This window comes from Sus scrofa, chromosome 14 (assembly GCF_054392235.1).
Source record: "Sus scrofa isolate SSC_HxYL_T2T_F1_AM1 chromosome 14, Sscrofa_HxYL_maternal_Yorkshire_Landrace_v2.0, whole genome shotgun sequence".
NCBI classification, from domain to species: Eukaryota; Metazoa; Chordata; class Mammalia; order Artiodactyla; family Suidae; genus Sus; species Sus scrofa.
The window spans coordinates 100,158,963-100,186,201 of NC_139396.1; the positions used below are offsets into that span (position 1 = coordinate 100,158,963).

Genomic DNA, 27,239 nt, shown 5'->3' on the forward strand with positions numbered 1-27,239 from the left:
GTGTTTCGTGTTCGTTGCCATTGCATCGGTTTTATTGATTTTCATTCTGCCAACCAGAGACTGCGTGTTCGGGAAGGGCGGCTGTCAGACCCCAGTCACCTAGGAGAGATGGGTGGGGGAAAATCGTCCGATGCCGCGGCCCCGACCTGCCCCCACCCAACCGGCTCGCCACCTCTCAGGCACATCAGAGCCTGCGCAAGACGCGGGAACACGAACGATCGGCCCCCAAGCTCTGGGGGCTTCAGTCCCGCCCCCTCTGCCTCTCCGGTGCAGTGCCGCGCTCCTGGGTCTGCGTCAGCCCTTCCCGAGCCCCACTGCCAAAACAATCGCTTTGAAAAAAAGCCGGGCACGTGCCGTCAGCCTCTTCCCTGCGGGTCCAGCCTGGGAGGCACCCACACCTGCGCCCTTGCTAGCCGAGTCTTTACCTGTGCGGTCCCCCGCGGCGCCTGCGGTCGCGCCGGTAACGCTGGAATGGAAAGGAGGGCGGGGGAGTGGGAGGGACTGAGAGCACCACCCGAGACAGCCAGATTCGCAGACCCGGGGCTTCCTCTTCGGACTGGTGTGGGGGTCCTGGCCCAACACGCTGTAGGAGCCGAAATGCTAGGGGTACAGCCTGACGGGGAAAAGGCCGGGGGAACCTGCCTCTGGAGGGAGGGGCGGCCCGGCGGCACTTCCGCTGGGGGCGGGGCCCCGGGCTGCGGCGCTGGTCCCGCCCCTCCGCGGCGCCGGCCCACCCCTCGCTCGCCAGGCTCCACCCCCGCCGGTCGGGTCGTGGGAGCTTCTGCCCGGCGGGGGACCTTGGCCATAGCCCGGGTCTCAGGTCTCCTAGGAGGTCAGTGGGCATCTCCTTTTTTCCCCACCTAGGGTTGTGTCTAAGGACTTTTAAGTAACAGGAACACAAGCACATACACATACCTTGGCCGACTCGCAGGTAGTATCTTGTCAAAGTTTGGTCTTTTGGTGGTCCTGAGACTTGCCTGTCCCGGGGTTCTCAAACATTCTCTGAGACGGGACTAGTCTCCCTTGGACAGCAGGGAGTACATATCGTGTCCATAGGGTCCCACCTGTCTTTCAGGAAGGTCAAAACCAAAAGCCAACACTGTTTGAAAGTTCACTTTGTGTCAGGTACTAAAACCAACAGCTCTCTGAGGTAAGTGTCATTTATAAAGAAATCGAGGCATGAAGGGGAGCAATTGGCTTTGCCTCACTCCTATATCATCCATATCCTCTTCTCTTCTTTTCTTCAGATCCCCAGCATTCCAAGCCATCACTCTGGGGCAGTCTTGCTGGGCTTTTACTTACCTTGTTGTGGGAAATGTCCCTTGGCCTGTTAATGACTTGCACTTGCAGCTGAGGCCTTGCAGAGCAGGAGGGGAACCTGCACAGAGAAAAAAGGTGTAAATAAATGGAATGGGCTCAACTCAGCTGAGCACCTCCCAGCCTGATGGGAAACTGAGTCGTTGAGCATCCCAGCTTGTTTCCTTTTAGCCCTCTTGCCCTTTGGAAGCCGCAGTAATTTTTTTTTTTTTAAATCGTATCAGATCATATTTTCCCTCTGCTTTTGCCTCTGGGTTCTCACTGTTCTTAGGATCAAATCGAGACCAGGGCCGGTACCTTTCTGCCTTTGTCTGCCCCCTACTGCCCCTTGTCCTGGCTCCCTTTTGGTCACTCAAATGTTCCATGCTACTTCCCTCCTCAGGACCTTGCTGGTGCTTTTCCTTCTATCTGGAATGACCTTTTGTCCTTTCCTTCTCCTGACTTATTGCTCCTCTGCCTTCAGACCTAAGCTCACACACCACTTCCCTGTACCCTCCCACCTGGTACCCTGTAACCCTCTCTCAGAGCACTTACCACACTAGGGATTTCCTGTAGAGAGTCTGTCCTCGTCAGAGGATGGTAACTTTGAGGGGGCAGGGACTGGAGCTTTTCCCTCAAGGAATGCATTTATGTGTACCATCAACTGTGCTAAAAGAATGATAACTTTGGGGGTTCACTGCACTTTTGGGGTTACCAGTAAGTATTTTCGTTTTCTCACAACCCAAGGTATTTTCTCAATAAGAGAGGTGACATAAACCTCATGGAAAATAATGATTGTTTTGAGTCTTTATATTGTAAATATCAAATACATCAACACTCAAGGAGGTTGGAGAAGAAAATTATCTGTGGTTTTCTAGCCATTTATTCCAATTTTCAAAGTGCAAGGTGTGTAAGTCAACACAGTTTAATGGAGGGACCCCCACCCATGTCCATTCCTCCCCCGCCCATGTCCATTCCTCCCTCCATTCAGGCATTTATATCCCAAGGCTCTAGCCTGGGCCCCCTTTCTTTTTCTCACTTCTTGTATTATTACTACCATAGTTCAGTAGCTTTATTAGCTTCTGAGTGAGCTGCTACCACAAGAACTTTCTAATTATTCTGCACATCCTCAGTCTCTCTTGCCTCTAATGTATTATACATCCTCCTGCCAGGTTAGTTTTCTTGAGCACATCATTCCCTTGCTCCCAGATCTTCAGCGGATCCCCATTGTCCACAAGTAACATTTGACTCTTGGTAATTTAATTCTAAAGAACTTTTTAAACGTTCTGATTAAGTTGTATTCCAAACTTATAGAAGCCATTCACTTTAACCAGCAAAGCACTCAAAGATATATAAAGAAAAACATGACCTCACCCATCTCTCCTCCACTTCCCACCCCATCTCCTGAGATTCCCAGGGTTAACAGTCTTGGGTGTAACTTTTGACCCTTTCTCCATGTTCACCATATTCATCATAAGTTACACTTATATGGGCTATTATGCTATTGCTTGTTTATATAAAACAATTATATTAGAGTTCACTGTAACTTGCTCATTCTTTCCCAATTAAAAAAATTAGTCTATAGACAGCTAATTTATTCATTTTTTAAGCTGCATAGTACAGATCTTTAACTTAGGATGAGGTTATCTGATAAACCCATCTTAAGTGTGAAAGTATCATAAGTTAAAAATGCACTTAGGGGAGTTCCCACTATGGGGCAAGGGAATCAATGGTGTCTCTGCAGCGCAATTGATCCCACCCGGTGCAGTGGGTTAAAGGATCCGGTGTTGCTGCAGCTGCAGCATAGGTTTGCAACTATGGCTTGAATCTTTGGCCCGGGAACTCCGTATGTCAGGGGGAGGGGGGTACAAAAATGCATTTGGGGAGTTCTCTTGAGGCACAGAGGATTAAGGACCCTGTGTTGTCACAGTAGTGGCATGGGTTCAATCCCTGGCCCGGAAACTTGCACATGCCATGCTGTGGCCTGGCCAAAAATACACACAAAAAAGGAATATGGACAGACTGAGAGCCATATAAGTTTAGCAAATAAACCTAAATCTATTTAAAAAAATTTTTAAATGCATTTAATGCACCTAATCTATTGAACATCATAGCTTAGCCTAGCTCACCTTAAACGTGCTCAGAACACTAACTTAAGTCTACAGGTGGGTGAAATCGTCTAATACAAGGTCTGTTTTTAATACAAAGTATTGAATATCTCATGTAATTTATTGAATACTCTACTGCATGCGAAAAAAAACAGAAAGGTTGTATAGGTACAGAATGGTTGTAATGTATGAATTGTTTCCGCTTGTGATCATGTGGCTGACTGGGAGCAGCGGCTGGCTGCCACTGCCCAGAATCGGGAGACTGTCACACTGCCTATCTTTAACCCGGGAAAAGATCACGATTCAAAGTTCGAAGTATGGTTTCTACTGTATGGCTATCACTTTCACACCACTGTAAAGTCAAAAAATCATAAGTTGAACCATTATCATTTGGGGACCACCGTATTCCATAGAGTGGATATATCCACTTAACCATGCCTTTGTTGCTAGTCATATGGGTCATTATCAGGATATTTTCACTAATAAAAATCTTTGTGTCCATATCATTGCAATTAGTGATTTTATTTTTAATAGGCTAGATTACCAAAAGTGCAGCTGCTTCCGCCTCAGCCAAGTCTAATGTTCTGCCTCTGTACTCTGCGTTTTCCTGCTCCTCTGTCACATCTCCCTGGAAAGCCCTTGTCCCCCATGCTTGTGTACCCAACTTCCAGTCCTGCAATGTCCAAACCTGATACCAGAATTTAGATAAGTTATCCAATATCCACCTCCTTTCTTCTTCCTCACCTTAACATTGTAGCAGTGCGCCTGGTCCAGGCAGTGGTTCACAATTGGTTGAGGCCAATCATGACAATCCTGTTTTCATTTTTTCTAATCATCTTTGTAGCTAGGAATGGCAAAGTGACCCAGTCTGGGCAAATGAAGCATAATTAGAAGTGGGTGGCAAAGCAGAAGCGGGGAGCATTGGGAAATATTCTTGTTTCCCTGATCCAAAGAGATGATGCACAGGTTTTGACCCTTTTATTGTCTTTCCTTCTCCCTTATTCCTTCCATGGACTTGGATGTGATATCCAGCCGGAGCCATAGCAGCCATCTTGTGATAATGAAGAAAAGTCCAAGAGAATATAGGAGAGAGACCTAATCCTGACATCTCTGGGACACTGAGTCATTACCAGCAATCATCTACCTTCAAAAGTTTTGTTATATAAGAAAAATAAAATCCCAGAGTTCCCACTGTGGCACAGTGAGTTGGGCAGTGTTTTGGGAGCACTGGGATGCAGGTTTGACCCTCAGCCCGGCAGAGTGGGTTAAAGATCTGGCATTGCCATAGCTGTGGCATAGTTGCAACTGCAGCTCAGATTTGATTCCTGGCTCAGGAACTCCATATGCTGCAGGGTGGCCTAAAATAAAATAAAATAGGAGTTCCTGTCGTGGCGCAGTGGTTAACTAATCTGACTAGGAACCATGAGGTTGCAGGTTTGATCCCTGGCCTTGCTCAGTGGGTTAAGGATCCAGTGTTGCCGTGAGCTGTGGTGTAGGTTGCAGATTCAGCTTAGATCCTGCATTGCTGTGGCTGTGGCATAGGCCGGCGGCTACAGCTTCGATTAGATCCCTAGCCTGGGAACCTCCATATGCCACGGGAGTGGCCCCAGAAAAGACAAAAAGACAAAATAATAAAAATAAAATAAAATAAAATAAAATCCTTATTTGTTTAAGTCAATGAAATTGGGAGTTTTTACATTTGCAGCCAAACATATCCTTTACTTGTTCTCTTTGGAAAGTCTTATTTCCATTGGTGTCACCATATTTGGAATACCACCAGTGATCCAAAACAGTTTTAGAAGGCAATTAGGGACTTGCCTTCAAAGGCTCTTGAGGCATGGGTTCCAAAGGCACTTGGAGTTAAGTGTGGTCATACCCTTTACCCTTAGTGTTACCTGCTCTCTGCTTGTTATTCCAGGCCCTACTTCCAACGACAGAAGGTGAAGGGGCCATATCCTCCTTCTTCCTGTCCTTGACAAATACGGTTCCTCAGGAGGTGAGTGGAAGATTAGGGGAGGTTGGCAACCTTTCTCAGCAGCACGCACTGAGCCCAGTGCAATGGCATTAACCCTCCTTCTGTAGGGTAGGCAGCGAGGACAGCTGCTGCCGTGTCCAGTGTGATAATAGCAGCCATGCAGGCGGTGGCCTCAGCAGACTGCTGCAGTATTGTGGCCAACTACATTGTCCATTTCCCAGCTGCTCTTGGTTCCTGTCCACGTCCCAAGTCTGGGTCTGCAGTCTGCTTACAAATTTTCTGAGCTTCCTGATGTCTTCCGATAGATTATTTTTCCGGCTTAAATTAGCCAGAGCCAGTTTCTATCACTCACAACCAAGAAAATCCATGGGTCTGTCCTAGCCTGGCTCTTTGGGTGCTTCTAAACAGATCTGAAGATAATTACTTCTTGGTTGTGCCCATGGGCTCCTAGGATGCATAATACTGGTGGCAACCCCAGCACCAAGCAGCCTGACTGACTATCTCCCACCCAGCCAGGCAACGGTTTCAATAGAAAAACTGGTGAATTGAGTCGTGAGTCAGTCATGCCAGAACTGACTGAGAAATCATAATGATCAGCTGATTTTAGGTAGCCTCACAAGATTACCTTATTCACCTCGTCCCAAAGCCCAGTGAGTAAAGAATTACTATCCCCATTTGGTTTGAGAATATACAGAGTTTCTCTGCTTTACTTTTAGTCTTTTCTCTCCACAGACCTCACTGGCACTCAATATGTCTGATTAAAGTTCCTAAGGCATCAAATCGACCACCTTAGGTGACAATCAACTCTCATTCTTCTCAGCAGAGTTCAAGAACATAAATACTTGGCTCTTCAGAGGGCTCAAAAAATGTTTGTGAAATGCAATCAGTGGCATGGGAACACCTCTGGGCTACATTTTCTGGGCAGGTGGTGGCCTGAAGTGGCTGGGGGTCTCGTGCGTGAGTGCAGGATAGAATCAGGGAAGAGGCAGAAGGTTTTCCCTCCACCCTGCCCTGCACTGCTCAACCTCTGACTTTGACCAAGATGCTTCATGCTCAGTGTTTCTTCTTCTTTTCTCTTTTTTTTTCCTATCTCTATTTCCACTTCTTCCCTTCCACCCACCTCTTCCAAAGCATTAATTAACAGCACAGGCGTTCCCATTGCGGCTCAGCAGTAGCAAACCTGACTAGTATCCATGAGGATGCTGGTTCGATCCCTGGCCTCGTTCAGTAGGTTAAGGATCCAGTATTGCTGTGAGCTATGCTGTAGGTCGTAGTTGCAGCTCTGATCTGGCATTGTTGTTGCTGCGGTGTAGGCTGGCAGCTGCAGCTCTGATTCAACCCCTAGCCTGGGAACCTCCATATGCCTCTGGTGTGGCCCTAAAAAAAAAAAAAAAAAAAAAAAAAAGTGCAAAAAAAGGATTAAGTGCACACATGATGTCACCCTACCGTTGTTTCCAGCAGAGTTTACCAACCATGTACATCAATAGTATTCAGTAAATATTGGTTACATGAGTACATTTTCAAAGATTTTTCTTTCTCAGGCCCCACCTTTGCTGCTGAGCCTTCTGACCTCCTGGAAACTCTATCACATTTCTTCTGCCACATTCTCCAAGTTTTACTTGAAGAGCCTAAAATCCTTCCATGTCTTCAATTTCCCTGCCTTGCTTCTTCAGAAGAAAAGGGAGCCTTTTTGCCATTCACAGGAGGGAGGACCAGCCTCTTCTGCAGGGATGAGAATGAATGGGGTTGAGAATGGCAGCAGTGGCCTGAAGAGCTGGCTAATAGGGGGATCCTGGACCCCACCAGCCTGAGAGGCAGGGTTTTGGGGAGGCTGGTGAGGCTGGTGAGGCTCAGCTCTGCCAGGTCATCAGCATCATCCTCCGCCTCTTTCTCTTTTTAGGGCAATTAGCCCCTCCGGGTTTTGCAGATCAATTCTCCCTTTGGCGTGGGAGCTTCACAAGCACTTATGGAATGAATGAAGGAACTGATTCCTGCAGAACCAAAGTGTGAAAGAAGGTAGTAAACATGCCAGAATGAGGGAAGAAGTTATGGGAATCAAATGTGGATTAGCTCCAAATGTCAGAGATGACAAGTAGAGGGACAAGTGCTTTCTAGGGAGGATGGTGGTCCACTTCCCTCCAGGTACATCTGTCCCAGATTCAGTCCTTCTCACCTTCATCTAAAACCTCTTAAGGCGTCTCCTCCCAACCTCACTTCCCAAACACTGATTTGATTGGATCCCCAGTTACCTCAAACCCTCATGGGTGATCTGCTTTCTAGCAAAAAAAAAAAAAAAAAAAAAAAAAAAGTTTCTTATGCCTTTGCTTCTCTCCTTCAGTCTTCTTACCAGAAAAGCTTACTTTGCACAATCCCTGCAGACTAACCATCCAGCCACACTGGACTCTTCTCTCTAACACCAGAACCCCCTCCTCAGTCCTATCATTGTTTCTAACCCAAGATGTTGGACATAATCCCCTGTGCTGTACCATAGGACCTCATTGCTTATCCATTCTAAATATAGTAGTTTGCATCTGCCAACCCCAGACTCCCAGTCCATCCTACCCTCTCCCCTCTCCCCTACTGGCAAATGCAATTCTGGTCTCCATGTCCATGATCTGTTTATGTTTTGTAAATAAGATCATCTGTGCCATATTTTAGACCCCATATATAAATGATATCATGTGGTATTTTTTTTTTTTTTGGTCTTTTTGCCTTTTCTAGGGCTGCACCAGGGGCATATGGAGGTTCTCAGGCTAGGGGTCCAATCGGAACTGTAGCCACTGACCGACACCAGAGCCACAGCAACGTGGGATCCGAGCCACGTCTGCAACCTACACCACAGCTCATGGCAACGCCGGATCCTTAACCCACTGAGCGAGGTCAGGGATCGAACCTGCAACCTCATGGTTCCTAGTTGGATTCATTAACCATTGAGCCACGACGGGAACTCCATCATATGGTATTTGTCTTTCTCTTTCTGGCTTTCTTCACTTAGTATGAGAATCTCTAATTCCATCCATGTTGCTGCAGATGGCATTATTTTGTTCTTTGTGTGGCTGAGTAGTATTCCATTGTGTGTATGTACCATGTCTTCTTAATCCATTTCTCTGCTAATGGACATTTAGGTTGTTTCTATGTCTTGGCTATGGTGAATAGTGCTGCAGTGAACATAGCGGTGCATATATCTTTTTGAATGAAAGTTTTTCCTAGATATATGCCCAGAGTGGGATTGCTAGATCATATGGCAGTTCTACACTTAGTTTTCTGAGGAACCCCCGTACTGTTTTCCACAGTGGTTGTACCAATTTACATTCCCACCAATAGTGAAGGAGGGCTGATGCTCCCACTTGAACCATCCAGCTCAGGGCTTAGCTTCCCCTCCCCCACCTCCATCAGAGTAGATCCTAGTGCTTCAGCATGGGGTGGGCTCCAATGGCTTGGCCCCACCCTGTCTCATTTCCTAAGTGAGTGACCTGGGACAAGGGTGTTCATCTCTCTGAGGTTTCAGTTTCCTCCTGTAAAAAATAGATATAATAATAGTACATACCTCATAGATCGGTAGGGGAATTAAATGAGACAGTGCGTGTGCCTGGCACATGGAAGTGCCCGAGGTAGTTATTGTGATTATCCCTTTGTGCTCTGTCTTACTTCTGAAGCCCTGGAGGGTTGTCTGTGCCACTTAGCTGGTACTTAATTATCTACTAGTTGATATCTTGTATGAACTATTCATAACTTTGTTTAATTTTGTGTGTGTATGTTCAACTTCCCAATTAGATTTTAAGCACCTCTAGGACTGAACCAGATGCCTTCTTTATATTCCCAACACAGACTAGGTGAGGGCTAAGTTAAAAAAAAAAAAAGGCACAAATGATTGCTTATTGAAATGAGGAATAAAATGTCCAGTGTTTGTATAGCCCACAATTTCTCCTGATCCTCACAACAATCCTATAAGGCAGGCATGGTTATCCCCATCTTACAGGTGAGGAAACTGAGGTTCACAGGAAAGAAGTCACTTGAGTTCCTTAGGTCAGGGTCCTTTCCTGCTTCACAATGGCCTCCTTCAGCTTTTAGCAATTCTGGCAATGCCTCCCTCCTATGCTCTCATGCCCAAATACATCTCATGCCCAGGTCAAGATCCTTGCCAGCCTCCTTCCATGTGCCCAGGGGTGAGATGTTTGTGATATTTCATTAAATGAAAAAAGCTGGTTACGAAAGAGCAGGGACATGCACATGCCCACAGTTAGCACATGTCACCTAGAAAGCAGGCTGTAAGGGTCTTTATGTGACCAACTACCGGTCATCTTAGGAGGTGGAAGTGTGATGGATTTTAGCTTTCTTCTTCCTTACCTATAGTTTTTACTGCAACCACCTTTATAAATAGAGTAAAACAATACGAGTCAGTGGCCTTCAAAACTCTCTTTGCTCCCTTGCCCCTCCCAGTTTCCTTTTTCTAAAAGATGCTCTCAATCTGAGGCAACCTTTTCCCTCTCCACCTCCTGCCAGGTGGGCAGAGGCCCGTCCCTGGCACGTATTTGTCACCGGTTTGAAATGCAGGGGAGGGAAAAGTGATTGGTGTGGGGTGGGAATTTGGGGATTCTTTTATCCCCTGCATCTCAAAGGCTGACAGGCTCTTGAGGGGTGGAAATGACTGGTAATTAGTGAACCTTCTCTGCGCACACACTAAAGACACACTTCACAGTCTTCGTGACCTCTGCAGCCCGGTGAGGCTTTGTTATGTAGATGCTCTTAATTGGGTGAGTCACTTACTGCAAACAGCTTCGGGAGAGAGCACCGTGGGCTGTTTCAGGGAAGCTTCCAGCCAGGGGTTCTAACTCAGAAGTCACGGGTGCTGGCTGCGGTGGCTGCTAAGTAACTTCATCCCCACCCGTGGGAGTGGCCCCCGCGTCTGGGACTCCTCAAGGCGAGCCTTTGGGGGGATGTTAAGAGAGGGCCTTCATCTTCCTCCTCCCCCTGCCTCCTATCCATCCCAGTTTATGGATTCTTGTTCCAGGCAAGACTAGGAATATTTTGAGATATAAACTGAGTTCCCTACATTCAAGGAACTGACCACCCAGTTGGGGAGGTCGGGAAAGAAATAAACGTACGTGACAATACCAAATAGCAGGTCTTAATGTCAGGCATGTGTTAGAGGCTTTACCATGTGGTTTCAGGCCTGGATCCATCACTAAGGGCTGGGGTGTTGGAGGAAGCTGATCAACAAGGTGAGCAGCACTGGGAAGGGGTGAGGGGAGAGGGATCCCCACGAAGAGGAGACTTTATGAACAAAGGCATTGCCAGGTCACTGTGGCACATACAGTCATGGCCCCTAGCACACTGAGCTTGGCTCAGATGACAGATACACAGTGCACTTGGGGGGAAGTTCTCATCTTGGCTCAGCGGAAATGAATCTGACTAGCATCCATGAGGACGCAGGTTCAATCCCTGGCCTCGCTCAGTGGGTTAAGGATCCGGTGTTGCTGTGAGCTGTGGTGTAGGTCACAGAGGCGGCTTAGATCTGGCACTGCTGTGGTGGGGGTGTAGGCCGGCAGCTGCAGCTCTGATTTGACCCCTAGCCTGGGAACCTCCACATGCCGCAGGTGTGGCCCTAAAAAGCAAAAAATAAAAATAAAAATAAAAAAACCCAGAGTGCAGTGAGGAAATGGTTCAGCACGTCCTCAGATGCACTGCATTTCCATTGTTGTCACTTGTGGCTCTTGGTCCTAGGGTGTCCCATGGTCCCCTTCCCTCAGAGGAGGGCACAACGCACGTAGACTTTCAACGCATCAGCACAAAAGGCTCTGCGCTGTCTGGGTCAGGTGTTGTGGTGAATGGCTCCATCTTGGCTCCCTCATCCTTGACTCCCAAACAGACGTCAAGTCTGGGCAGTCACACTGCAGTCTCTCTGCAGTCTCCCCCTTCAGGCTCTCACCACCCTTTGTGAGGTTAGGGATGCCCTGTCAGAGCCCGTGAGGACATTCTCCTGTCCGTATGTCCCCACCCTCTCCAATCCATCTTCCCCACGGCTGTGAGACTGAATGCGCTCAACACAACTGTGATCCCATCACTCCCATGTGCTCACAACCTCTGTGGCTCTTCATGATCTGGCCTTTGCCTGCCTCTTTTGCTCGCTCCCCATCTGCAAGGTCAGCAGTGACCTCCCTGTTATCAAATCCAGTGGTGAAATCTCTGTCCTCAATTTATTTGACCTTAAGCCCTGGATAAGATAATCATTCTTGTCTTTTATTCCAATATTTTGTTTATAAAAATTTTTAACATGAAAAAAATTTAAAGAACAGGATAATGCACCCCTAATTTCCTTCATCTAGACTCTTCAGCTCTTGACATGTTACCAGGTAACATGTATCTCTCTCTCACACACACTGACACAAACACACGCTCACACACACACTTTTTTTTTTTTCTGAACCATTGGCAAGCTGTAGGCATCTTGATACTTATCTAAATGTCTTCAACTTGCATCTCCTAAGGAAAAGAACATTCTCTTATGAAGCTGCAATACAATTAGCACACCAGAGAAAGGTCATGTTAATTTAATATTATCAGTAATGTCATCGAATTGTTCCAACTTAAGCATTCCCCCCTGCCCCTAACATGTTTTTTTTTTTTTTTTTTACTTTTCCCCCCCAGATCCAGTAGCTAATAAAGGATCATGCATTGCAATGCTCTTTCGTCCATTTTAATCTAGAACATTCCTCCCTGCTTCCTTTGTTCCCCCACAATATGACATTTTAGACAGTCTACTCCCATCGTTTTTTTTTTTTTTACTTTAAAAAAAATACGTATAGTTGATTTACAAGATTATAACATGGTGATTCATAAATTCAAAGATTATACTCCATTTACAGTTGTTATAAAATATTGGCTATATTCCCTGTGCAGAACAATATATCCTCATAGCTAATTTGTTTTATACATAGTAGTTTATATCTTTTAATCCTCTTCACCCATCTTGCCCCTCCCCCCTTGCCTCTCCCCAGCGGTAATCACTACTCTATTCTCTATATCTGTGAGTCTGTTTCTTTTTTGTTATAGTCACTAGTTTGTTTTACCTTTTAGATTCTACAGATAAGCGATAACATACAGTTCTTTCTTGTCTTTCTCTGACTTATTTCACTAAGCATAATACCCTCCAAGTTAGAATCATTGTCTTGAAGAATGTCCCACTTTTTGGATTTGTCTGTTTCCTCATGAGTAGCTTCTGGCCAAACATTCTGGGTGGTGTGTATGTCCTATTGTGTCACATCAGAGGCCTGTGTTGTCAGGTTGTCTCACCCTTGGAGATGATGGTTTGAGCTCCTGGGTCGGTTGTAACCACCCAGTTTCTTCACTGTAAAGGGATGTTTTTCCTTTGTAATTTACAGGCAGGCTGTGGGAGGATACTGGAAACCATGTGAATCCCCCCTTCACCCAGTGCTTTCAGCATCCCTCGATGATCCTTGGCTGAAATGGTCATGGTATTGGAACCCCACCTCTTTGGTCACTTTTTTCTCTTGGCTTCTATGGCCTGACTTGCTTCTGGTTCTTCCTTACCTCTCCAGCTGCTCAGTCTCAGTCTCTCCAAGGACCGTCCTTTCTCCTTGACCTCTGTTGGTGCCCTAGGGCCCAAACTAGAGCTCTTGTTTCATCCTCTCTTGTGGCTTTAAATGCCATCTAAAAGCTGGGGACTCTAAAATTTCTAACTCTGGTACAGATCTGTTTCCTTTGCTTTCATGTGTCCACCTTGCTCCTTGACATTGCCATGTATATGTCTGTAAGTCACCTCCAACTTCTCAGGTCCAGAAGTGCTCCCCAGATTCCCCCCCTCCTGAAATGTGCTCATCCATTTCAGCATGACAGATCCATCCTTAGTTGCTCAAGCCACAGTCCTGGAGTTACCATTGACTCCTGTGTGTCTCAAACTCTTCATGTCAAATCCAGTGGGAAATTCTGCTGATGCCGTCTTCAAGATACATCCAGGTTCTGTTCACTCTCTCCAGGATTCCTGCCGTAGCTGGCTGTCTGATCTTCCTGCTTCTGCCTTTCCTGGCCCCTGATCTGTTCTCGACACTGCAGCCAGAACAATTCTGACAAAATGTGGGTCCTCTCTCAAGCCTCCTCATCTCGCTTAGAGTGCAAGCCTAAGCCCTGACTTCAGTCTGTCAGGCGATAGATGATCTGCACACCCCTGCCACTGCCCTATACCCTACCCTGCTGCGTGATTTCGTTTACTATTACTCTCCCTCTTGTTCACTCCACTCCAGCCACTCTGACATCCTTGTTGTTTCCCAAACCTGCCAGGCAACCTCCTGCCTCAGGGCCTTTGCACTTGCTATTCTGGCTTCCTGAACATTTTCTCCGAGGTGTCCCCCTGGCTCTCTCTTACTTCCCTCAGGTCTTGGCCTTAATATCAGTTTCTTAGTGGGTCCTTCTGATCCCCCTTTCTACCCCTGGCACTTTTTATCCCCCTTCTCTGCTGTATTGTTCTCCATGGTACTTATCACTACCTGACATACTTTGTCCTTAGTTATTTATTATCTTCCCCCACTGCTGAAAGTAAGCTCTACAAGGGTAGAAACACTGTTTGCTTTACTGCTGTTGCTAGACTACTGTCCAGCATACAGCCAGCACTCAGTACTTTTTTTTTTTTTTTTTTTTTTTTTGTCTTTTTAGGGCCGCACCTGAAGCATATGGAAGTTCCTGGGCTGGGTGTTGAATCAGAGCTGTATCTGCCAGCCTACTCCACAGCCACAGCAACGTGGGGTCTGAGCTGTGTCTGCGACCTACATCACAGCTCATGGCAATGCCGGATCCTTAACCCACTGAGCAGGGCCAGGGATCGAACCTGTGTCCTCATGGAAACTAGTTGGGTTTGTCACCGCTGAGCCACAATGGGAACTCCTCAGTAAGTATTTTTGAATAAATGAATTGAATGAATGAATTTCCAGTAGCTCACCATAAACTGTTTTTGGATTCTAAGTAACGGTAATCTACAATGTCTGCGTTTTCTCCTGGCCAGTAGTAGCCATTATAGTGGATGGGTGACTAGGGTGTGCCTCAGATTGGGGTTCGGGGCTTATATCATAGCCCTGAGATGGAACCCATGAATCTAGCGTTGGCATGTGTCTCTTACATCTACACATATGTACTTACATGTATGTTTGTGGGCTTTTGTGTGTGCTTTTATGTGTGAGTCTGTGACAGGGTGGTCATGTATCAAGGTTCATGATCCTTCTGTGTTTTCTCCTCTGAGAAAATAGCACATGCATTTTTGGGCTGTAGAACTTCTCTGTGCCTGTGAATGCCTCTGCTTCCAGCTGCAGCATCTCGAGGCCTCAGCCCACCTGTACTTTGGAGCTGAGGAGCCATCAAAAGCTTGGTGCAGCTGTCCTGGGACATGTATCTTTCTGGCTGGGATGACACTCTGCCCTTGGAAGCACTTGAGTTCAAGTTCACCACTCAAGCACAAGCAATGTGACAACATGACAACACAAGACTAAGAGACATTTCAAAGCTTTTGCATTTGCTGTTCCCTCTGCCTGGAAAACCCTTCTCCCAAGTCTTCTTATGGCTGGCTCCATTGTATTATCCAGACTTCAGCTTAAATGTTGCTCCCCTTAGAGAAACTGCCCCAGAACATTCCACAGCTGCTTGAAGCTGTGCAGTTTGTGCATCACAAAAGCACTGTGAGTGGGGCTGAGGTCCATCCGGTGCTTTGCACATTCAGGATTTCACAGGAGAAAGGCTCTGAAGGACTAGCAGAAACCTTGGTTATTGTATCTAAATTAGCACCCCTGCCCCCACTCTCTCTCGCAGTGTCTGTTTTTTTTATTCTTTTAGGCCACACCCATGGCAATGGAAATTCCCAGGCTAGGGGTCGAGTCTGAGCTGTAGCTGCCAGCCTTCGCCATAGCCATAGCAATGTGTGATGTAAGCTGCATCTGCAACCTACACCACAGCTTGTGGCAACACTAGATCCTTAACCTATTGTTCAATCCAGGGATTGAACCAGCATCCTCATGGATACCAGTCGGTTCTTAACCTGCTGAATCACAACGGGAACTCCACACATTGTCCACTTTTGTCTTCATAGCACTCGTCAGTGCTATCTAACATCATGTATTTCACATTCTTAAAAAAAATTAAAGCATAGTTGATTTACAATGTTGTGCCAATTTCTGCTCTGCAGCAAAGTGGCCTAGTCATACATATACATACATTCCTTTTCCTATATTCTATCATGTTATATCCCAAGAGATTGGATATGGTTTTCTGTGCTGTACAGCAGGACCTCATTGCTTATCCATTCTAAATGTAGTAGTTTGCATCTTCTTAATCCAAACTCCCAATACATCACACTCACTCCCCCTCCTCCTTGGTAACCACAAGTCTGTGCTCTGTGTCTGTGAGTCTGTTTTGTAGATAGGTATATCTGTGCCATATTTAGATTCCACGTAAAAGTGGTAACACATAGTATTTATCTTTCTCCTTCTAACTTATGTCATAGTATGAGTTCACCCATGTTGCTGCAAATGGCATTATTTTGTTCTTTTTTTATGGCTGAGTAGTATTCCATCACATATATGTACCACATATTCTTAATCCATTCCTCTGCTAATGGACATTTAGGTTGTTTATATGTCTTGGCTATGGTGAACAGTGCTGCAATGAACATAGGGGTGCATATATCTTTTTTTTTTTTTTTTTTTTTTTTGTCTTTTTGCTATTTCTTTGGGGCTGCTCCCACGGCATATGGAGGTTCCCAGGCTAGGGGTCGAATCAGAACTGTAGCCACCGGCCTACGCCAGAGCCACAGCAACGCAGGATCCGAGCCGCATCTGCGACCTTCACCACAGCTCACGGCAATGCCGGATCGTTAACCCACTGAGCAAGGGCAGAGACCGAACCCGCAACCTCATGGTTCCTAGTCGGATTCATTAACCACTGCGCCACGACGGGAACTCCCATATATCTTTTTGAATGAAAGTTTTGCCTGGATATATGCCCAGGAGTGGGATTACTGGGTCATATTGTAGTTCTATATTTAGTTTTCTGGTGTATGTCCATACCGTTTTCCACAGTGGTTGTACCAATTTACATTCCCACCCACAGTGTCGTATTACACATATTTGAACTTGTGTTATTTATTTATTTTTTTAGGAATTTTTATTTTATTTTATTTTTTTGTCTTTTTTTTTTTTTTTTGCTATTTCTTTGGGCCACTCCCGCAGCATATGGAGGTTCCCAGGCTAGGGGTCGAATCGGAGCTGTAGCCATCGGCCTACGCCAGAGCCACAGCAACAATGGATCCGAGCTGCGTCTGCAACCTACACCACAGCTCACAGCAATGCCATATCGTTAACCCACTGAGCAAGGGCAGGGACTGAACCCGCAACCTCATGGTTCCTAGTCGGATTCGATAACCACTGCGCCACGACGGGAACTCCTTGAGCTTGTATTATTTATCTACTTGTTTCATGGCTCTTCCCACAAGAATGTAAACCTCACAGGAGTAAGGACCATATATCTTGGTCCTTACTGTCCCCCCACCCGCCGCCAAGTACCTGAGACACAGAAGGTGTTGAAGAAATGTTTACTAATGGGTACATTCCTTCCTTTTATTTTGGGGAGCTGTACATACTTACTTGTATTTTTATTTTAGTAAAATGGATCTAGCTCCTTAGATCCATGAGTTTACATTTAAGGAAACCGAGGCTGTTAGGAGTGAGAGTTTCTCCAGGGGCACCCAGGTGGTCAGTAGCAGAGCTAGGTCTTGAACCCAAGACTCCTAAGCCAGGGCACTGTCCACTACAAGGCCGACCCCCAGCCTTGGGCATTGGTGGTGCCAGGTGCAGCTGACACCTGTTTTGCCCTTGGCTCAGAGCCGCGAAAAGAACTGGGACTTCTTTCAAAGAAGCAGGAAGAGACTGAGTTAATATTGGTAAATCATGCCAGGACCCTCGTGTGCACATTGTTATTATTGCCCCTTGTACATTCTGAAATAATCCCTGTAAATAATTATAAAAATACATCTCAGTGACAATTTTTTTTTCTTTTCTTTTCTTTCCAGGAACACCTTTATTCATCATAATCTCTTCAGGGGCAGGACAAATTGGAGCACGGGGTAGTGAATACAATTTGCAAATAGGCAATATAAGTAGAGAGAAAATTAATATGTATTCCTCAGCGCTCTAAAAGGAGAGGAAGAACATTAATAGCCATTTCCTTGCAGATATAACTTTGAAAATGTTATTTCTGATACATCAGCGTGGGGCTCCGTATGAGGAAAATGGTTACAACGTGACAAGAAGCGATTAGATGTAAAATGGCATCTTTCCAGCACCCCTGCTGTCTCTTCATCCTGTTCTTATGGGACAGAGGAGGAGTCCTGTTTTGATTTGTTCGGAAGATCACAGTTCAGGCCTGGGGTCAGCTGATTATTTGTGTCGTGACCTTGGGCCATTCCCTTCCACTTTCTAGACTTGAGTTTCCTCATCAGTAGCTGGAGTGAATGATTTCTAAAGCAGTGAGTCTGGGTGACCACAAATCCAAATTACCTGATGGTACTTGAGGGACATAAAGATGCTAGGGCACCACGTACCGAATCCGAAGCCCACTGGCCGAGTTCCATATATTTGAATGGAGGTCTGGGGAGGTTCTTCAACCTCCAAGTGGCAGAAACTCCCCAAGCCAAGCTGGGAGCTGGAAGGGTAACTGGGGCTTAGACACTGCTTCCTTCTTTCCCACTGGACAGTAGAAAGGTTCCCTTTCCCTCTCAAAAGTCCAGTTATGAGCCCTTTCCCCAAGTCAGAGATGACTCCCTTCCTGAGCCGGATTAAGGCCATGGAGTATTTGGCATGTTCCAGGCAAAATGGGGAATCAGATTGCTTTCTCATTGCTGTTTTCAGGATTTGTGAGACTAATGCTAAGAAATCAGCAGTTAGCAAGGTTCACTGGTAAATTCCTGTTTTCCCCTGCCTTTTTGATGCCAGTCTCCTCCTTTCTTGATTTCAGTTACAAAAGTAGTATTTGCATATTGCAAAAAAATCATGGAAGAAGCAGCCCCCTTTCCCCTCACCTTTCCCAAATGTGCTCCCTTCCCTACTCCTAGCTAATGTTGGCATTTTAATAGACAACAACAGAGCCCTTTAAGATCTGAAGAGAAGGGAAATCTGAGGCCCTGAGAATATTAATCATAGTAATAATAATTATTATCCTAATAAATAAGAACCACCAGCTAACATCTGGGCAATGAATACTCATGCCAGGCATTATGATTTCATTTCACATACATTTTAAGAATTTAATCATTTGGATGTGAAGAGCAGGGAGGTGTTTTGGATTATAGAGCATCCTCAGTCCCCTCACATGTGCACACATACTCCAGAGAAGGCACTGGAAAACTTTCCTCTCTCCTACACTTTCTGAGCTTCTTCTTTTAGGCTGAAAGGAGGCTGCTTCAGCAACAAAGAGCATTTTGTATGCAGACATCCAGTTTTTTTTTTTTTTTAATTGCAATCTGAATGTGGTGAGTCTGAACTAGGGGCCAGGGCATGATTAATGACAGCAACCATCTGAACCTGCCCAGGGGCTGGGCCTGAAAGAAATGAGGCCAGGCTGACTGGAATTTCGGCTGAGGATAAGTGGGAAAGCTCATAAAACTTTAACTGGCCTGTCCTTCCTTCAGCTGCTGATGCACGGGGGTTGGAAGATTTAAGGAATCAGTTCCTGTTTCCCTGGTTCTGGCCGACCCCAGAATCAACTCCCTTGATTGGAAATAAACAGGATCTTCCTTTTTGTCCCCAGGAATGTGATGGAGGAAGGACTCTAGGGGAAAAGGTCTCGTCTGCCAAAGAATAATAATAATAACAAAGATGACAATAGGAATAAAATATTGCCCTCTTCATCAAGGGCGATAAGGAAGTGTCCAGCTGTATGTGTTGAGCCTTCTCGCTCTCCGCATACACATTAGAGCTCCAGAACTCAGCCCAAGTTTGAATTTTCTGTTCTGTGGGCCTCATGAGTATACTGTCCACAATGGGCTACATGGCTCAGTTTTAGTGTCAGAAAATAGGATCACAATTACATTACTTCATGTCTGTGCATGAACCCCTCCTGAAGGGTGTGTTTCTGTCATGTGTAGCCCTGTGCTTAGTGCCTAGAACAGTGCCTGGTCCTTGGCAGCTGGGGCAGAGGGGCTAGGGTATAAAATGGGGGCAAGGCAGGGGGCCGTGGAGTGAGAGGGAACTGAGGAAGAACCTGGGTGACAGCATGACCTTCCCTTCCCTTGGTGCTCTGGGGCAGGGGCAGAGAGCTGTGTTCAGGGAGAAGCCCCAGCCAGACTTGTCTCCTATATTCACTCTTGAAACTCCTCATGTTCCCAAAGAATCATCTGCCCACTTCTGGACCAGCTGCATCTCAGCATTTGCTTTCTCCCCTCCCAAAGGGAGGTCTGTGATACCCGAAGAACCCTACCTTTTGCTATTTCTATTTAATTTTGCTTTCTGCTCAGGAAGTTGAGGAGGTAGAAGAATGCCCCCCCCCCACTACTTCCTTGGTCCAGAGAGACAGATTCTTTTTCTCTTCCTTTTTCCTCTCTCCCTCCTGCTCCTACTCCTTCTCCTTGTTCCTCTGTTCTAAGATCTAACTTCCCAAAGTTAAGGGGAGTAAGGAGAGGCAAATCTAGTCCATTTCTGGAGGGCCCCTCTCCCAGTACATTCAGCAAATTATTACTCTGCTCAAGAACCTTCAATAGCTCCCTATTGTCATCAACTTACATTTCAGACATTAAATCCTACTTTATTTATTTATTTTTGTCTTTTGCCTTTTCTAGGGCCACTCTGCAGCATATGGAGGTTCCCAGGCTAGGGGTTTAATCGGAGCTGTAGCCACTGGCCTACACCACAGCCACAGTAACGCCAAATCTGAGCCAGGTCTGTGACCTACACCACAGCTCATAGCAACGCCGGATCCTTAACCCATGAAGCAAGGCCAAGGATTGAACATGAAACTGCATAGTTCCTAGTAGGATTCATTAACCACTGAGCCATGACAGGAACTCTATTAAATCCTACTTTAACCTGAGCTATCCTGTGTTTTCTTTTTTTTCTTTTTATGGCCACACCTGCAGTATGTGGAAGTTCCCAAGATAGAGATTGAATTGGAGCTGCAGCTGAGGCCTAGGCCACAGCCACAGCAACACCGGATCTGAGCCGTGTCTGCAACCTACGTCACAACTTGGGGCAACGACAGATCCTTAACCTACTGAGAGAGGCCAGGGATTGAACTCGAAACCTCGTGGATACTGTATCGGGTTCTTAACCCAATGAGCCATCATGGGAACTCCCTGAGCTTTCTTTTTTGTGATTTCCCAATGCTCTCTCCTCTACAGTACATTGGCCTTCCTGATGTGTTCACTTAGTGGACACAAGAGCAGGTGGGGAGACATTCTGGGCTAAAGGAACAACTAAAAAAGCCAAGCAGAAGATGGGAAAAGTAGGAAAGGAGGCAGGAGAGGTAAGGGGTGATGGGATTTAAAACTTGAAGGACCATTAGAATGATGATTTGGGGCTCAAGATTTGGGGCTATACTGTTAGATTGGGAGGAAGCCTTTGAGAGATTTGAAGTAGTGTCAAATTGGGCTTTTAGAATGATCGCCCTGGGGCTATGCAGAGAAGAGAACAGCTATGAGGGGGTCTGGAAAGGTGGAAAACATTCCTGCACACTTGGCGTCGTTGGTGGATAGGGTCTGTAGAACAGCCTATGCTCAGAAGACAAAGCTGGGAACGGAGGCAGGGCCATGGAGGAGATGACCTCCAGTACCCTCCTCCTGGTGGGGGGACGGAGTTCCAGGTTCATCTCTGAGTAGGTTTCAGTTTGTTTTCACATGGCCTCTCCTGCTGTCAAAGCCTTTCTAGGAAGGCCAAGGGGAAAGGTGCCTGGGAGGGCAGAGGATCACTTCCTCCTTTTCAGGCAGGAAAGGCAGACAAAAGCGGGCAATGGACCAGAGAGGGTGCGTCCAGCAGAGAAGGAGGGAGGAGCAAGGAGCTGGCCTCGGAAGAGTCCCTTTGATCCCCCTTATCTCTGGAGGGCAAGCTTTCTTTTTTGGCCTGTGGGGCCTTTTGTTGCAGCATTTCCTGGAATCCCCCAAAGTAAACACAGCCAAGTCTGTGTTCTTACAGCTCCACTTTGCTGTGTCCGCTCCTTCCAGCAGAGAGAAGGGCATGCGGGTCAGCCCTCTAGAGGTTAACCCCGCTCATCAGGATGCTGACACTAAGGCTTCATGTTACGATGCATTGGCAACAGGCCTGAGAGATAACCGTGGTACCCACAAAATGCTGAACCACCGTCATAATCATCACCATCAGCTGCACAGCCAGGGCTTGCTAAGTGCTGTTTAGACACATGGAAAAATGAAAATCCCTGTGAACACCCCCTTGATGGAGATGGGGAGCTACAATTATCAGAGGTCTACTGAGTGGGGGCACCTGTAATGCCTGTGAGACCTGGAGTCTGGCGCCATCGGGACTCAAGTTTTTCCTTCTCTATTTGAATGGTGCCTATACCCATTGGTATGAAGGGCTGGAGAGGCCAGTTAAGGCTGGGCTGGTTCTTAGCTGCAATAAGGGACAGGTGATAATGTGACATTGAATTGGTATCTGGTAATAGCAGTTGTAGTGTGGGGGATGGAGGCATGACGGCAAAAATAGGCACAGAGAAAATTAATGTCCTTTTAATTGAGGACAGGCCTGCACTTCCATTTACCGGCTGTCTGGGCTTAACTTCATCCAGCTAGGAGGCTGCAGTGGCCACCACTCACTTGGAGATCTGACCCTATGGATGACTTTGAGCCCCACATAGAACATTTACCTGTGAGAAGTGAGAAGGGATCCCTGACATCTGGGGACATCATTCGGCTCTTCTTCCCAGGATTTATTCCAGGCAAATGGGATGCTGTTTGTTGAGCCAGCACTTTATTTACAGAAAAACTGATTTTCCTCCTGCTCCCCATGTAAATGAAAACTCTACCCCATCGGGTGTCTTTTCAATCACTCAATTCCTCCCTTCCTCTCAAAGTCGGGCAGAGGAGTTCCCGCCAAGACGTCCCTCCTCCCTGTAGCTGAGGACAGTTATGTAATCCGGATTGTGACATAGAGGAAAGTCCTGCCTCTCCATAACCCTGGCTAACGGCTCCGATGGGGAGCTCCCGAAGGGAGACCTCCCTACTCCCCCAGCCCCGAGTGCAGCCCCATCAAAGCGGCAGGGCTCTCGGCATGGAGATGGGGCCGCTAATCCAGTTGCTCTGACCCATTTTGGGCGATAGGGTCTGGGGAGGCCCAGGGACGGGGCACGGGGAAGCCCGGAGGTCCCTCCAGCAGGTCGGGCGAGGACGCTAAAGGGCACCTGTTGCGGCGCGCGGTGCGGTGACTGCGGCGCACCTGAGCTAGGCCGGGCCCAGGGCGGCGGCGGGCGCACAGCTGAGCCGAGGTTCCAGGCCAGGCCCGCGCCTTGGGCTTCCGCCGGGTCAGCTGACCGCCCAGTACGGAACTAAAAGGCCGGCGCGAACTGCCTGCCTGCCTGCCGCTGCCGCCTCCGCGCTCCTGCTCCGCGCTCCGCCCTCGGTACCGCGAGTCCGCCCCGTCGCCATGGCCGGGCTTGTGGTCAGTGGAACTCAAGTAAGTCTGCCGGGGGTCACACCGCCCCCCGCCTGGGCACAGTCCGTTCGAGGGGCGTCCGGAAATTAGATGGGGCTCCCTGCTCGGCCGCAGGGGGCTGCGTCTGCAGGTGCAGAGTCGGTTTGTGCCCCGGCCTGCCCGAGTTTGCTGAGGACAGACCCAGTTTTGGGTTTGGCACCCTCTCTGGCCGTGGGAGGAGGAGTATTTACCCCCCACCCACCCCCCGCCCCCAAGTTGCCACGATCCTTTCCAACCCTGGAGCTCACTGACCACCAGCCAGCCCGGGACCTCTCCATCAGGCTTAGCGCAGTGCCCACAGTCTGCAGCACTTTTGGGGGCTCACAAAGTTTTCATTTCATTCATAAGTAGAAGGAAAAAAATGTTTTGGTGAAATAAACGTTTTTACCATGTTTAAGTTTACACCAATACAGTTGTAAAATATATATATATTTTTTTAAATGGTGGAAGGTACCTAAGAGAGACAAGTGAAAATCACGATGCATTCTTGCAGGAGCTAGGGTGGGGGGTGTTCCACTGCAGACTTGCTCTGTCTCCTAACCAAAGGCGCTCCTTATCAAAGGTGGTTGATAGTTCAGCAGTTTTATTTCAACACTTGATTTCTTGTAACAGGTGTCTGTGGGGAATGGTAACACCCTAGTTTCAACCCCCGGGTGATAGACACCCAGCCTCATTTACTGTCAGCCCTGTAGTGAAGCCTCAGGTGTTTTTTGTCACTGCTGGAGGGATGGACTCAGCCATGCTGGGACCTGGTGCCTTTTACCTGCTGGAAAAGCCAGGTGTCCTCTTTTAACTCTGATGAAGCCTGCCCTTCTCCTTTCCACCTTTCCCTGCACACCCCAGAGAAATGGATATGAAGTTTTGTAGTGCTCCTCTTGGATTGCCTAAGACAGGTAGTGTCAGGCACAGTTAGATTTTGAGATTACTTTGGGCTTAGGGAATGATTCTCCCTTAGAGTTCAGAATCAAGCAGGTCAGGAAGGTACCAGCCTGGGAAAGAGGTTCAAAATGATGGGCCTTTTTAACTGGCAGGAAGAAGGGGCTTCTGGGAGTTATCAAGGCTGCCTGGGGAGGGGCTGAAGGAGAGGACCTTTGCCCGAGAGGTGTCCCCATGCCTCCAGAACGTGGGTCTCTGCATTTCGGACCCACCAGTCTTTAGGGATAGCTGCTGCTCACTTCATGGAAGACTTGGCTGTGGGGGGGCTGAGAACTGTCCTATGCCTTTTTTTCTTTTCTCTCCCCCCATTTTTCAAACTTGATTTTTTTTTCTGTGCCCTCTGCTTTTAGCCCATCCCAAACAGCCTAGGGGTTCACTGACCTGTGGGTGGGGCATTTGGGGCCCTTGGGGACTATTTTAAACAGATCGAGCTGCCAGGGTAGGAGCTGAGCCAGCAGGTGCGCAGGGGGAATGCCCTTGGGTCATTAGTGTTCATATTCTAAACTTCCTAGGTCAGTGACTGAGTGTTGGCCCTGGGGTCAGGGTCATTTTAGCATTCTGCCCCACTCAGCCTTTATAAGATATAGCACCTTAAATGCAGTATCGCATGGCACTTCTCAAACTTTGGATTTTTTTCTTAAAGGGGTAAAAAAGTCCATTTTCCATGTGTCCATAGTGTTATTGTGTTTATTTTAATATTGCTTAACGATACAAACATAAAACCAGATCAATCTCTCATACTTAGAGATCTATAAACCCCAAATAAAGGGAAGGCTTAAGTGCAAAGACAAACCCTAACACCAATAAAACTTAAACAATTTAATGAGATGGTGATGTTTTGCTGAAGCTCGGTTACTACTTTCAACACCACTGTAGGCCGACCGCCCTCTCCTTGGTTATTAGGAGTTGCACAGACCAATAACGCCACATGCTTGAGGATGCTGTGGTCCTCCCTCTACTTGGTTTTGTAAAATCTTTTCAACCTGGATCTGACTCCATTTGGCCTTCCCTTGGCTTGAGTGCATCATTTATATTGAGCATTATTTCTTCCATCTTCCTTTTTCCACTAGCTTATAACAAAGTAATGGCATTAATAAAATTGCAGACACAAATGCAGGTGTGGAATTTGGACACTGAAAGCTTGTACCCAAGAGACATTGGAATAACAAACTTTTCATAGGGATATGGATCTGATTGACGATTTACCCAGTGGCCACTAGGTACCAAGGACAGGGCAGTGTATTTTAAGTATGTTAATTTACTTCATTCCTGTAATGTAAGTAAAATTAGGATACTCTGTGACTCACGGCACTGTTTAAAAAGGATTGACTAGTTAAGAGCCAGGTGGTAGGTTTTTAATAAATGTTAGTAGTTAAACTATTAACACCTTTGGAAGTAGTTAGTGTTTAACTAGTTTATGGAAGAGGAAACAGCCTCCATGAGATTGTGACCCATCCAAGATAACACAACTAGTAAGCCACAGCACAGGAACCCAAACTCGTGTCCAGGGCTGTTTCTACTCTGACAGAGCTCCTACTCCTGCAAATCTGAAACCAAGGATTCTCCAACTCCTGGCTGGGGTCAGGCATCCTAAAATAACTTCTCAGTTTGACTACTGACAACCCCCACCTCCCCAGAAAAGTCCAGGAGCCAGACCATCCCAACTGCAAAGAAAACCCTCAATGTCCTGCAGTTTGGTAATATTCTGCAGCTTTTGCTCAGAGCGGCTGGGTGTATGTATGTGTGGGGATCCTCCCAATACATTTTTGTTTTTCTCTCTGCGGGGGTCTTGAGATTGCTGTGTTTCCATTTCCCTGATAATGGTGTCCCTTATAATTTCACGCAGGGTATAAGTCTTGGGGATACATATTCTATAAGGTGGGCAAACTAAAAAGTACAAAACTTTGTTCTTCAGCTCACTCAAAATCAGGATAATTGATGAAATGCAGTGATTCCTCCTTTTGGCTGGGCTCTTTGGTGCCATTTATGATCTATTAATCTTGACATCCCTTCTCTTGTTTGCTGAAGAGGCAGACTATTTTTGGTCTGACTCTTCTGGCTTCCTATTTTAGGTTAGGTGGTCCAGTGCTCCAAGAAGTTTTCTGCCATCCTGAGAGGTAATGCCATCCACTCAGGAGAACTTCTCAAACAAGTTTCTCTTCTCGGGGTGTGTGGGTGGTAGTGCCTGGCAGTGGCTGTGTGCTATGGTTAAGCCTTTTCCAGCTGATTTGAACCCTTCAACATGGTTGACTTAACTCATCTCAAAAAGCGTCCAGTTTATGAGGGTGGCCCAAGCAGGCAGAGGGCTGGTCAAGCTGGGTTCCTACTTTGTTTTGGAGACTTGGTCTGCATTTTCATGGAATAGGAGCAAATTGTGCTTTGTTGAGTTCTCCCGGGATATTGTGCTGTTACAACTGTGGAATAAAACGAGCTGATAAGTCTCATCAGACATGTTGAGAATGATCCAAAGGCCTCATGGCGATAGCTCTTCCTGGTGTTGGATTGCTTAGAAGTGGAATCCTATAGAAGAAGAGGCCGGGGGGACAACGGCCCCTCTCCTTCCCTAAGCTCTGACACTCTCACCAGGCCTTCTACGTGGTGTCTGGAGGTAGTTGTAGACCTTTGAGCTTGGAAGACTCATTTTTAAGTCAAAACACGATGATAGAGGCACCAGTGGCATTTGTTGATCTAGACAATCCACATCCATGTGTAGATGTGTAAAAATTCCATGTCCTTGTTGTCGGAAGTTCTTATTCCTGGTGCAGGACATGGTCTAGGCTCTGTGGCTGAGAAGATGGCTCCTACTGGGCAGGCCTCTGGAGTCTTCATTGCCCTGTATAAAATGAGAGGAGTTAGGCCAAACAGTCCCTATGAAGTTGAGTCCTCAGTGAGTCTATAAGGAAAGAGCTCAATTTCTACATCCGAAGCTTAGCCGCTCAGCTGTGTACATCATGCAGGTCTTGAATGATAAGTACGAGATGGTGGTGTCTGCTGGGCGAAAGGGAGGGGTTTTCAGGTGTGCACTGTGGGCCTGGGGGTCAGTGCAAACTTCAAATACAGAAGAAGCTGCTGATTGACTGGACCTCTGAGTGATTAAAGTGCCTAGATGCTCCAGTCTTTGCTTGGTAAATAATCTCCTTCTCTGCTCAGAAACAGAACTTTGTTTTGAAGAAAGATGGGTCTCCCATAGAAAGGGGAGAGATTTATAGATTGAACTTGGAGCCCTTTAGTTTT

At 46.9% G+C, this 27,239-nt stretch overlaps 1 protein-coding gene and 1 long non-coding RNA gene across 2 annotated transcripts in view; both read left to right on the forward strand.

Moving 5' to 3' along the window:
* Positions 1-12: 12 nt before the first annotated feature.
* LOC146396891 (uncharacterized) lies at positions 13-20,180 on the forward strand. The gene is made up of 5 exons (XM_084997399.1): positions 13-832; positions 4,437-4,605; positions 5,323-5,400; positions 7,280-7,395; positions 17,447-20,180. The coding sequence occupies exons 1-2, from the start codon at positions 109-111 to the stop codon at positions 4,460-4,462; spliced, it is 750 nt and encodes a 249-aa protein (XP_084853525.1). The 5' UTR covers positions 13-108; the 3' UTR covers positions 4,463-4,605; positions 5,323-5,400; positions 7,280-7,395; positions 17,447-20,180.
* LRMDA (leucine rich melanocyte differentiation associated) overlaps positions 4,637-27,239 on the forward strand; it is a 1,116,486-nt gene continuing 1,093,883 nt past the window's right edge. Inside the window, exons 1-5 of the long non-coding RNA XR_014828236.1 lie at positions 4,637-4,642; positions 5,323-5,400; positions 21,507-21,699; positions 22,700-22,799; positions 22,835-23,051. This is a non-coding gene — a long non-coding RNA (leucine rich melanocyte differentiation associated). The remainder of the gene's footprint in view (positions 4,643-5,322; positions 5,401-21,506; positions 21,700-22,699; positions 22,800-22,834; positions 23,052-27,239) is intronic.